Source organism: Arvicanthis niloticus, chromosome 2 (assembly GCF_011762505.2).
Source record: "Arvicanthis niloticus isolate mArvNil1 chromosome 2, mArvNil1.pat.X, whole genome shotgun sequence".
In the NCBI taxonomy this organism is placed as follows: Eukaryota; Metazoa; Chordata; class Mammalia; order Rodentia; family Muridae; genus Arvicanthis; species Arvicanthis niloticus.
In genome coordinates this window covers 51,857,517-51,870,875 of record NC_047659.1, presented here as the reverse complement: position 1 = coordinate 51,870,875, position 13,359 = coordinate 51,857,517, and the positions used below count along the sequence as shown (strand labels likewise).

Genomic DNA, 13,359 nt, shown 5'->3' with positions numbered 1-13,359 from the left:
CTTGCCTGGAAGTTGTAAGCTTGTTGGATTTAGTAATTAGCCAATTAAGATGTTGTGTTGCTTTCCCCAAATATTTTACTTCTGTATGAGTTATTGTTTTTCTAGCTCCTCTTATCACTTTCCCCACTAACCTCCAGAGCTGAAGATTAAGGTCAAGTATTTTAGTTACAGCTACGTGCCACGTGTAGATACCAACTTCTTTGTAGGCAGTTTTGCTGTAGTGACAGTATTTCAGTTGTTTCAAGGACTTGGAACAACAGTGGTTCTCTCCCTATTCCCGTGGCACATAGGCTGTGGCCAGCTGTGCTTCTACTTCAGGTGCCTTCCCATTCTGGAACCCTGATTGAAGTATTGGGCATTCCTATTCTTATGTGAGAGGAGAAGATCAGGGATCATGGAAGAGGCTCCCAGCATGTCTTAAATAAAGACATGATGCTCAATGTTTGTGCTGACATTCCACTGACCAAGACTCATTACATGAAGTGATGGATGTGAGACCTGAGGGATAGTAGAGGTCTTCTCTCCCCACAGGAAGGACAGCAAGTCCTGCTAGCCACATGTCATGAACTGGAAGGAAGAAGGTACTGAATAATGTAGGCAAATGACACAGCACAAAGCATACTTGCCTTCCCTTTGCTCATGGTCACTTCTCAAAGTCCCTCTGGTGAACTTGTCTCGTTGCTTTTTGATGTAGCTGCTCCTCTGACTAATCACATCCTAGGAGACCTCTGCTTTGTTCTTATTTCTGCTTTCTATGCTTGCTCATAGAAAGTGCTGGTGTGTCAGGCTAGCTTAGACCCTAGCTGGTGATGCTGCTTGCTGGCTTTGCTATCCCCGTGTCTGTTCTGTGACATCTCCAAATCTGTGCAAAGGAAAAATCAAGCCATTGTAAAATCCAATGGCTTGGGTTTTAGGCTAATGATGAAATTGTCCTGACATTTTACTCGCAGTGTGAAATAATTAGGGAACGGATTCTTTGAAGCTAGGACTGGAAGATTCTGATCTATTGTTATATCTGAGAGCCTCAGTCAAGATAATTGCCATAAGAGCTAAAATTCAGATTTAGGAGAGAAAGCTATCTTAACTGAATAAATAACATCTTCTTAAAAAAACGATGTTTTTAATTTAATTTAATTTTATTTAATTTTATTTACTTTAGTGCTAGGTCTCTGTTCTAAAGGGCTCCGAGGCTCCAGGAAATACTAATCTGTTGTCAGAATTCAAAAGCATTGACAACAACAGATAGGGAGATATGCCTGCAAGGAACAGAAGCAAACTAGACACTTTATGAAAACTACTGGGAATAAAAGGCAAGATGCACATAAAGGGAGAAACCCAGTTCTTAGGTTGGGCTGAAATGGCTCCAAAACCTAGCATGATCTGCATTTCAAATAACCTGGCTTCTTGGAATTTTTCTTCCCCAGTTTAAATGAGTTTGCACTTTAAAGCTTAGAAAAATGTCACACCTTCTTAAACTTAAAAAAAAAAAAAATCCACTAAGTGCTCATGGGTGTTGAGCCATCCATGGAGTGTGGTCAACCTACTGGGTACCACACCTGCAATGCAAATGGACTCTCCCTCCAACAGAAGCCATAAACTGTCCATCGCTCTTCAGCTAAGGGTGGGAGCCCACAATAGCCTCCCACTCCATGCTCCATGCTGTAACATTGACTGGCTTCATCATGTGCAGGTCTTGTGCTGGCAAACACAGCTGCTATGAGATCATGAGTGCAACTGTCCTGTCATGTCCAGGAGACACGGCTTGCCACCAGTCCTCCTGAGCTTCTAAATCTTAAAATTGTTTTGCCCCTTTCCGAGTTGTCCTTGAGCTGTGGTGTGTGTGTGTGTGTGTGTGTGTGTGTGTGTGTGTGTGATATAGATGTCCCATTTGTGGCTAAGCATTTACAGACACTTACTCTCTGCATTTTGACCAGCTATGAGTACCTTAACAACCTTCTACTGTACTGATGTGATCAGAGAGTCACATTAATCTGTGAGTATAGAGGTAATTTAGAGCGCAGTCTGATATTATGTCTACATAGCAAAATAATAATGGTAGGTTCACTCCTAGGGTCTACGAACATATCAACCAGAATTCTTCACCCAATTTACCTCACCAGGCATGTGGTTTTTCCTCCTGTGGAGTGGGCCTTAAATCCAACCATAAAGTAGTGTGTTACCCCTCTAATCTTCATGCCAGTCCTGTACCTTGGCGTATCTTGACATGAAGGTTGTTGTTGTTGCTCTGTGGTGGTTAAAGAAACTCCATTTTATGCTAGGCATCCGTCTTGGTATCCACTAGCTGTTTGTCTCAACTGTAGTCCCGGAAGATAAGTTTCCAGCAACCCGATTCAGAGACCCCTGACCCAGAAATATACAGCCATGACCATCTGCTTCATTATGATCATGACTAACTGCTTTTTTTTGTCTTCTATAACCTGCTTATGCAGACATTCAAGGACTATTTTGAGGTCACTTTGACTACCTAATCTTGACAGAACAGAACAGCTCTTGACTTGCTGTGCATGCTCAAGGTCTTTTTGTAACTTTTGCCTTTTAAACTCCTTCCCTCAACCCCTTTCAAGGAGGAGTCTCTAATTTTGTTCGTTGATTGCTGTCCTGCTAGTAGCTTCAATAAATTTAACTAATTGTAGTGCAGATGAATCTGTGGTCTTTTCTAGGGAGTCTCAAACTCCATAACAGCTCATAAGGTTCACAGCTGGGTAAGATTGTTGATTGTCACCTCTGTCCCCTCCAGCAGCCTACATAGCACCTTCTGGTCCTCTGAACACTATCCAACTTTGAAGACGCTTCCTAGCCAGTTATTTGATTTAGCCATGTCTTGTGACCGAAGTGTGTATGGAGCAGTTTAGTGAAATGACTTGTACAAACAAACATGCTTGAAGCTCTCACCAATGTCACTGTCAAATATCCTTGGCAGCTGAGGCGGAAGCTCATTGGATAGCAGGAAATTTGATAGAATCCTGGCTCAACACAGGAATGGACGGATACAGGGAAGGACAGTCACAGAGCATGTGACATTTCAAATAGGTATGGATGGAAAAGAGGAGAGGTAGACATGGGAGGACACTAAAAGGATGCTCAATGGCTGTAAGCTGGAAGGGCTGCCAACTTGGATCATGGAGGATGATGGGAAGAGAGATGAAATGAAGGCAAATGCAGAGGGGTCTGGTGCTTTTGTAACAACATCACACATTTGGTGACTTGGGATGAAGGAATCTTTCCCTATGAGTTTTGTAGAATAGAACTCCAAGGTATTAAGAAGGCTCATGTTTTATGTGGAGTTTCTAAGAGAAAGTCCATTTCCTGATTCTTTGCTAGCTTGAGGTGCCTGCTTCAAGTTCTTGGCATTCTCGGATGTACAGACACAAGACTCCAGTTTCTGGTCTTGTCTTTGGATCACCTTCTGCTCCGTTGCATCTCTGTGTCTTCTCGCTTTAGGGGGAAAATGCTATGCCATTGTATTCAGGGCTTATTCTCAGTCCAGGATGAATTTATCCTGAGAGCCTTAACTTTATCACATCTGCTAAGGCCTTCTTTCCAAATAAGATCATGTTGGGAATTGGTTCTAATGCTTTTTCTTATTTCAGCTCCCCAAAGCTTCCAGATGCTGAGGGTCCCTGCCTGCAGCTCGCTTCTATTGGTAATAAAGAATTGACATACAGCCAATGGCTGGGCAGGGAGACGGAGGGGGAGACCTTTAGATTTCGAAGGCAAGGGACCAAGGTAGAGAGGGAGAGGAGGGAGAATCTTCATGACTCGGAGGAATCAGAGATCAGAGATCAGATTTAAGAGATGCAGGAGAGAAAGCATCCAACAGTGTAGGTGGAAAGAAAATGCAGCCCTATGGGAGGCTGACCAGAAGGTAACAGGGCAGCAAAAATAAAATATAGATTTAGAAGGTGTTATATTAAACCAGGAGTACCTGAGGAGCGTGTGTGCTAGCCACAGGGAGGTTTAGAAGCGTGCAGCCATTGAGCTAGTCAAGGCATATAAAAATTAGTTGGTGTGTGTGTGTGTGTGTGTGTGTGTGTGTGTGTATGTGTGTGTCTTTTCTTCAAGAATCCAGAGAGCTCTTGGGGGTGTGTGTGCAACACATGCACAACCCGCCAGGATCATAGAGCAGATTAACTAGTCACCGCTTCAAGATCTCACACACACAGGTTCTGCATTTGTATATTTTTAGGGGTCTGCTAATCACCCCATTATATGTCTTTTGGTAAGGACTAAACTTAATACATAAAAGACTTAATGAGCAAGGCTGTGACCTGACTACCTCAGTCATGTGGAAGACACCACCAGTTGATAGAGAATGGACAGGTGATGGAGACTTGACTTACAGAAGGTTCTGAGCTAAACTGTATAGAATCAAGGGATTAAGGTAGAACCAGGGTGACCCTGAGACATTAAGTTATCTATGATGTTTAGGAGCAAATGTCTTGTAACAGTTGGAAACAGGGGCCTGGGATGAAGTAGAGAGCTTGTGTGATCAACTGTTGGATGAGTGGCTCTCACAAAAGTGAGTGTGTATACACACACTATTGCCTCTGTCTCAGCTAACTGTTCTGAGCTATATCTTTATATTATGCAGCTCCCTTTTGAAGTACAGATACCACATTGTACCAGCATTGAAGGTCTTCTACCAAGAGAGAAGTCACATACAGAAGACTGGTGGACACGTTATGGAAATATATCTCTCAAAGAAGAACAGCCCCAGACAGCTCTGAATGGTAGACCCCCAGATATGTTCAGGGTGTCTATCAGCAAAGCCTGGCTTCTATCTGAATGCAACCACCTGAGTGATCCCAGTTAATGCTAAGAGGAACAGAAGAAGTAAGGGTTAATCAACACACCTGTAAGATGTGGAAAAATAATCATTTTAGGCAAATAAGGTCTAAGGTAGTTTGATATGTTTCAGTCCCCTTCCATGTTTGATGCTCCCAGAAGTCACCCAATAAAAGCCAGTGATGTCTGCATGAGAGGACAAAACAGTTACAGGCGAGCTTGGGAGACAGCAGTTAGAGATTCAAGAAATTGATACCAAATTATGGGATGTCTGAAATAGCATACATTTTCAGGTATGGTAGTCCCTAGGAAATTCTGCTGGCTATGCAAAGTCTTATAATATCATTATCTATTCTCTTGATATCATACGTCTTCTATAGGACTGTTTATGTACATGAGGAGGTCTGTAGCCTGCAACTGCTGATGTCGAGTGTGTTATAACAGTGTTGATGGAATTAGCAGATGAGCAGAAGAGGGCAGAATTACACAGAAGATCATTTGAGTTATTTCCTAAGGGGAGATGCAGTTGTGTTTTATTTCTTAATGGAACTTCTTTGAGGTTCCAAGTAGGGTTGAGCACTTTCCCTTTTCTGCTCCAGACCTGACCTAGCTCCTGTTTTGTCTGTTTCTGCCTAGGGACGATGACCTGTAGGGTTCCATTCAACAGGCTCCAGTGCCTTTCAGCTTCTAATGAGGTCTGATCACTGACAGGAAGGAGAGATGAAAATGAGAACAAGATATTTTTTTCCTAATATCCTCCCTCTAGATAGGGTTGAGTTCTCAGTGTTCCATGACAGCTGCCTCTAAGCACTTCAAGGCAGCCATCCCTTTGCAAGTGTCTCTATTGGGTCCCTGTAACCTTTCTTTCTGTCTATGATCAGGGTGACTTCTCTGTTGCTGTGTCCTGGGTTGTTTTACTATCCTGGAGTCTATCTATACTCTACTTTTAAAGTTAGCCTTTGTATTTTTGTCCTCTTAGAATCACTCTGACTGTGTGGGTTCTGTCTCCTGTTGGGACACTGATGTTGTGAAATGAAGAAGGAATGGTGATTGAGTCACAACAACTCACAGCCAATTATGCAGCCTTCTGCCACAGCGTTCCGAAGCCTTCCAGCTTTCTACCTCAACAGCTAACACTTCAGTGATACCTTGACTCCATGTGCCAGGCAGGGATACACAGATACAGCCAATTCAAGACCAAACCAGAAATGCCAAATGCATCCATCCCCCAGATCTCTCTTCTATTGCTCCTCCCAGTATTCTCGGCACCCTGCCTCTTGTTTTGCAAAATGAGATCCAAAATCGAAGTCAGGGGTTTTAGATTGAGTTTACAAGATCAGAAGAGTACTCGGCAGTAGTGGTGGTTGTACAACGAACGACGGGAATATAATTATTGCCACTGAGTTGGACCTAAAAATATTTCAGGTCATCATGGCACATGTATCTTACCACGATGGGAAAATACGTGCATGTATAACAAAATCAGAGTTTTTATCTCCGTCTTTTGTCTTCAGAGACTGGCCCGTTGTAAAACCACATGCTAACGATCATGTCACGAAGGCCGTTTATTAAGCCTCTGCCTTGAACACCTGGCTGGCTTGGGTTGGGCTGTGTTCCCATCTCTGAGGATGCTTGTGGCTTTTCTTGCCATCACCTGCGGTGCTACTGTTGTATTGACAGGACTATGCTAGTAAATGGGTTTTTGGTTTGTAAAAATTTTATCAATGTATAATTTACTCGTTTAAAGTGTACCATACTGCCTAGCTTTGGAGAGTGGCAGTGCAGGGCTGTAATTTCAGATGCCTGGGAGGCTGAAGTAAGAGGATATTAATTTTTAGGCTTGCCTGGGATAAAGTAAGCTCAAGGTTAGCCTGGGAAAATGAGTGTGACCCTATCTGAAAAGAAGTAAATGATAGCAAAGGAATAGCTCAGGGGTCTTACCTGATAAGTGCCAGGTCTGAGGGTCAATCTCAGTACCACAAGATGGTAATAAGGAATGGACAATAAACAGTACAGGGGACTGAGCACAATCAATGTTGGAACATTTTTATTAACCCACTCCTCAAAAAAATCTTACACTTAGTTTTAGGCATTTTTCTTCCTTTTTCATTCAGAAATCAATCCATTTTTTTCTGTTTCTATTGGAGTTTCCTAGTCTTTTGATATAAATGACATCACACAACGTGACCCTTTGTGAGTGGCTTTTTTTCACTTTGCATGATGTTTTTATGTTGTCTGTCTATCAGTACTTCATTCCTTTGTGGCAGAATAGTGTTACATTTTTATGACTATAGCACACTTTGTTTATCTATTAATTGTTTTCATTCAGTACTGATAACTATTTAACAATTGGTAATCTGAAAGAAAAAAAAAAGTTCTGGAGGTGGGAAGAAGGCTCTGTGGGTAAGAGCACTTGTCACCCAAGCCTGGTGACCTGAGTCTGGACCCCCAGATGCCATGTACAAGCTGGGTGCAGTAGCAGAAGCGTCTATCATCCTCATGGTCTATAGTGAATGGGAGGTGAATGCCGAGACTGTCCAGAAGCTTGGGGCCCAGCTAGCTTGGCTTACGTGGTATCAAAACCAGCCTGTTTCATCTCCAAACAGATGGGAGACAAGATTGCCCCTCACTTAAAGGCTGTCCTCTGACCTTCACATGTACCAGGACACCCACACCCTCACATTGCACACACACACACAAGCATGTGCACATGCACACACACACACACACACACACACACACAAAGAGACAGAGACCGAGAGAGACAGAGAGAGACAGAGAAACACAGAGACAGACCCATTCATTCACACTCATGAATCCAGCCTTGGAACATTCATTTGTAGACTTCCATCGTACACACATTTCCATCATGGCTGACCTAGGCTGCGTGGCGGAACTGGACATTCATTGGAAACAGAGGCCAAAATAGGCTCTCGTCAGCGCCTACTGGCTGCTTCTAGCAAACCATTAGCCATGGCTCCATAGGTCACTGAAGTGAGCAGAGCTGTGACCTGTGACTGTAGGCAGATGACTGTAGGCATCCCATAAGCACCAACTTGAGTATGTTGGACTTCACTAATGTAATTATTCATTTATTTATTTTTCAAAGACTTATTTATGTTATTATGTGTACAAGTGTTTTTGCCTGCATGTATGTATGTGCACCATGTGTGTGCCTGGAGCTAGAAGAGGACATTCTTAGATCCCCAGAAACTAGAGTTAAGGATGGTTATGAGCTTCCATGTGGGTGCTGGGAACCAGGTTCTCTGCAAGAGCAGAAATGCTTTTGACGGCTAAGCCTTCTCTCCAGCCCCCTAATATAATCATCATCACCACCACCTTCATCATCATCACCTTCATCATCATCACCTTCTTCTTCATCACCTTCATCATCATCACCTTCTTCATCATCATCAGCAGCAGCAGCAGCAGCACTTAGACAAAGCATCCATGTCTGGTTTTGAACTTTTGCTTCCGGATGCTTCCAACTTCCAAGTGCTGGAGTTACATAGCTGCTTTATGTAGTGTTGAGCTTTATGTGTATGCTAGACAAGCTCCCTGCCAATTGAGTTATTTCATCAGGCCTGGATCAGAACTTCAGAGGAGTGCATTGAAAGCCATGTGAATCACACATGGATAAAACTTCTACAAAACAACAGCCATGTCCCCCATCCTGCTGATCCCAGTGCAGCAGTGTTGTGAATAACAGAAGAAAAGCACCAGGCTTTCCTTATATTCACATTGGCATTCTCGTCCCAAGGCTGCGCGGATTAAAAGCAGGGGCATTTGGAATTAAACTCTTTGAATAATATTCATTTATTCGTTTATTTATTGTATCTTGGTGAGGGGTAGCACCGAAATCAGAGGACAAATTTGAGGTCAGGGTCAGTTTTTTTTCCACCATGTGAATCCCTGGACGGCACTCTGGATGCCAGGCTTGGTGGCAAGTGCCTGTACCAGATGAGCCATCTCATGGGCTTGCTTGGAACTCTTGAACAAGCGTTCTCTACTCCTGATGTTGTCAGAATACTTAAAGGACATCTACCTCGCCATCCACTTTCTTGTTTCTGGTCTAAAGTCTGGCGCACGTGACTCTCCTGACACAAGAGAGACAGTACAGTGATATGGACCAGAAGACGCCTCTCTGGAGAAACAAACTAACACACCCACGTGCCCGCTGACTGCGAGAGCCCTGAGTTAAGTTACTCCTTTGTCCAGCATTTTCTATCTTTAAAGTGGGATAATAAACCTCTTTGTCATAGGCCTGTTGAGAGAATTTTATTATTATGTTCATTTAAAGCTTGATATACCTTGCCTACTTAGCTCTGATGTCCACTTCAGCCTAGGGCTGCCACACGGAGCCTCTGAGAATCCATGCTGGCCTCCTTGGCTGCTCCCTTTTGTCGCTCTCACCTCTGACATTCCGGAAAGAGCCTCCCTCTTGTCCTGGTTCTGCATCTGCCCTGTTCCAGCAGGAGCAGAGGATTCTCCAAGAAAGGACCATCACCCTGCTCCGCTTTGCCTAACTTAACCAGTAGTTGTAGCAAGACTAGCCAGACCCGAAGGAAGCCCAGGGCAGGGCCGTGAGGAGTCTGTCACTGTGCAGATATCTTTGTGCACGAGCCTCAAAGACGCTGTGACTTTCGAGAGAGAAGAAAGAGAAGGCGAGGAATCTATCCGTGAAAGGAAGAGAAACGATAGACCCTAGCGCTCAACGGAAAAGGAGACCCGTGGTCCATAGGTCCACTTGCCATGAGCCCCTGCTCCAAGGGTTCTCCCTAAATAAGAGTAACTGACTTTTACCTCTTTCTTCAATGTGCAGCTCCCCTTCATCACTGAGAGAAGGGCGGCGGTGGTGAATATCCCTGAGCTTCCTTAGATTTGAAAATGTCTTACACAGGGAACTTCAGGGGAACTAGTTTGATTAGTATGTATTGCACGCCCACAGAGTACTGGGCAGTCCGAGAAAGCGAGTAAACTAAAAGTACAGTCTCATCCCAGAAAAAGAAAACCCGGGCTGACTCTGGGGATCCTCATTTCTTCGGAGCGCACTTTGGGTTCTGATCCTCACAAATCATCAGTATTTCTCAGTACTTGGACTCCCACTGGGCTCCCCAGGGCCTTCTGGAAAGCTGAAAAATTGAGGTGGGAGGGGGTGCGGAGCGGGGCGGGCTAGGGAGGTGAGACTGGAAGGGCGGGGGAAGGGGCACCTAGGTGTGTTCCCCACTCGGCACTGCGCAGAGACTCTTCCAGGAACCGCCTGGCACCCTGGGCGGTGGACTTGGGCTGTTGTGCGCCCCGTCTGCTCCTCCCCTCCCATCCCCAGCAGGCTCAGAGCTTCACTCCGGGGCGTGTCCTGCCTACCTCGGGCTCATAGTGGTCCACTGAGCCGGCTCCAGCGGCGGCGGAGCGGCGTTTGCGGGAGCCGGAGCAGAGGTGGCGCGAGCTGCCCGGGGAAGCAGCGGTGGCCGCGGCAGGCACCTGTGTGGAGCAGGAGGAACAGGGGTAGGGTGGGTGGCAGCCGCCGCTCTGAGCCACGGTAGGAGCAGGTATCGCCCAGCTGGGATCCTTTCAACCTCCCGCTGGCTGGCTGGCAGGGAGGTAGTGCCGAGCTGGGGACACTGGTGTGGGCAAACATGTGCATCAACAACTAGAGGCCTCGGGACAGGTTAACGTGTGGTCCCAGAGTAGAGAGGCGAAGCAAGGGGTGCCCTGGACCATGGCAGCCTCCCGCCTGGACTTCGGGGAGGTGGAAACTTTCCTGGATAGACACCCAGAGTTGTTTGAAGATTACTTGATGCGAAAAGGAAAGCAGGAGCTGGTGGACAAGTGGCTACAAAGGCACAGTTCGGGACAGGGGGCTTCAGGCCTCAGGCCTGCCCTGGCTGGCGCTAGCAGCTTGGCTCAGAGCAATGGCCGAGGCAGCACTGGCATAGGTGCTGGTGCTGGACCCCAGGGCTCTGCCCACAGCCATCCTACGCCCGGTAATGGGGAAAGTGCTGGGGTTCCCGTGAGTCCCAGTTGGGCCAGTGGCAGCCGGGGTGATGGCAGCCTGCAGCGGAGAGCTTCGCAGAAAGAACTGAGGAAGAGCTTTGCTCGCTCCAAAGCCATCCATGTGAACAGGACCTACGACGAACAGGTGACCTCCCGGGCCCAGGAGCCTCTGAGCAGTGTCCGGCGGAGAGCCCTGCTCAGAAAGGCCAGCTCTCTGCCCCCTACCACAGCCCACATTCTCAGTGCCCTGCTGGAATCGAGAGTGAATCTGCCTCAGTATCCCCCTACGGCCATCGACTACAAATGCCACCTCAAAAAGCATAATGAACGCCAGTTTTTCCTGGAACTGGTCAAGGACATCTCCAATGACCTTGACCTCACCAGCTTAAGCTACAAGATCCTCATCTTTGTCTGTCTCATGGTGGACGCTGACCGCTGTTCTCTCTTCTTAGTGGAAGGGGCAGCTGCTGGCAAGAAGACTTTGGTCTCCAAGTTTTTTGATGTGCACGCAGGAACCCCACTGCTCCCCTGCAGCAGCACAGAGAACTCAAATGAGGTGCAGGTCCCCTGGGGCAAAGGCATCATTGGCTATGTCGGGGAACACGGAGAAACTGTCAACATCCCCGATGCCTACCAGGTAGGACTCTGCTTGTCCTCGGCTCCCCAGCCCACTGGCTTGGTAGCCATGCCTTCCCTCATAACTTTGACAACCAGGACCACTTTCATTTGGACCCTTTGCAGATATTGTTATTTATGGTCTCTCTTGAGTTTTGTTACTGTTATATCATATCGTCTTTGATGGAATGGTGCTTTTCTAGCACAATGGCTTATGGGAAATTCATATATCAGTTGATAATACCACATGTATCTCTGTCAAGATAGTAGCCTTAAGATGTCTGTACGGCTTTAGAATGGATCTGTGAACTACTAGAAAGAGGTGTGATAGCCCCCCCCCCCATCTCAGTGTTATTAAGAAGAAAATGGGTATTTTGTGTCTCTGGCATGTGTGGGGGATGGAGATGGAGATGGAGATGGAGAGGTCAGGTGGGGGTGAGGGTGGGAAATGGTGATTTTCATGTTGCAGTTCAAGGTTGGAAGGTGACCAGCACACCTAACTACATACTTGATGCCTACTGTTTCTCTAGCTTAAACTTGCATGAGTTCCAAGGTAGGAAGACAGGGGAAGACTGGACCTCTGACTCACTGGGGTCTTCCTCATATCTGCTTCAGTGGAGTTTAGAGAGGTTGGACAAATAAAGGGACAAGTCATTTGCAAGCTTGGGTACAGCAGGCAGCTATCAATAGGGGGAACTAAGTAGAGGTTTGGTTTGTAAAATGCTCCCATTGGTGTATTTTTAGCAATTGTCAAGGCAATAGACGCAGCGGACACGCTAGATTCAAGTGGAAACGCAAGCCCAGCAGGCTATTGTCTGGTTTTCCTGTCTTTTCCTTTTTACAGTGATTTGGACTTGATATTGGATGCTGGATCTGAAAGGTAGTTAATTCTCATTCCTTCAGTTTCTGAGTGGTGGAGCTGGGTGTCACTTCCTCAGGGTCCCTGAGAATGGAAAGCTCTTACTTACTCTTGGTCCCGTGGTCATTTCATGACTATATTTTGTCTCAGGGAGACATGTGCTTCTCTAGAGTTTGGGTACTGTTGAACTATAGCAAAAGTTGCGGGAAGGACATTTAGTCTCTGTTCCATCTGAAAGGTTACAATTCTACACAGACCCACCGAGCTGAGCCTCAACTAAATCTCATAGTTCTGCGAGATGACTGTCAGCATGTCCCTCTAATAGTAAGCAGTGCCTAGGAAAATATCTTGTTAATCTTTTGTTATTGATTAGCCATGCTATTCACTATATTCTTCTTAAAGACTTTGATAAGTTGAGGAGGAGCAACCTAACTATGATTTTCAATAAATGCTCATTTCTCTGGAGTCCTAGAAAGCCATGGGAAGAAATGAAAACATTTAATAATTGATATGTCGAAGTGCTCATAAGATATCTGTAAAGATCACAAGTTCTTTCCTACTCTTTCTACATCCCTGCTGTGTCCCCAATCTCCCGATGTCCCTCCTGGGTTGGATGAACCTTGTAAAACCTTGGGCAGTAGTCTTTGTTATTGCCCTTACATTTCTTATTCATCCACAATCGATTTTTTTTTCCTGTTCCTATGGCTCTCTTTGTAACTGTTCTCTCTGTGCTCGTAACTTTCATTTGATATTGTTCAGATACGGCACTTTGTTCAAGACTGTAATTCCTGGTGCTCTCAGCTCCGGGCCTGTCTTCATGCTGCTGAGAATTGTGGCTGTGGCTGTTGTCGCAAGCAGAGCAAATCAGGTTTTCTGTGGCTGTTGCTTCCTGTGAGCTTGGCCTTTAATTCTGCAGACCAAGTGTAAAGCAAGTTGCTGTTTTTGTATTTGGAAGCTGACTTGCAAGAAGGAAGGTTTTCTTTTTCCTTTCCCCTCAGGGCCGTAACAGTGGCTATAAATAAGACAGGTTTGTTGTAGACTTGAGGATGGCAGGTGAGGTGCTCCAGAGAGCTTAAGATCCTTGT

At 45.7% G+C, this 13,359-nt stretch overlaps 1 protein-coding gene across 1 annotated transcript in view; it reads left to right on the top strand.

Annotated features, from left to right (window-relative positions):
* The first annotated feature begins 10,025 nt into the window (after window positions 1-10,025).
* The window catches only part of Pde11a (phosphodiesterase 11A), a 353,700-nt gene continuing 350,366 nt past the window's right edge, over window positions 10,026-13,359 (top strand). Inside the window, exon 1 of the mRNA XM_034496108.2 lies at window positions 10,026-11,437. Coding sequence (XP_034351999.1) covers window positions 10,526-11,437 — 912 coding nt within the window. The 5' untranslated portion in view covers window positions 10,026-10,525. The remainder of the gene's footprint in view (window positions 11,438-13,359) is intronic.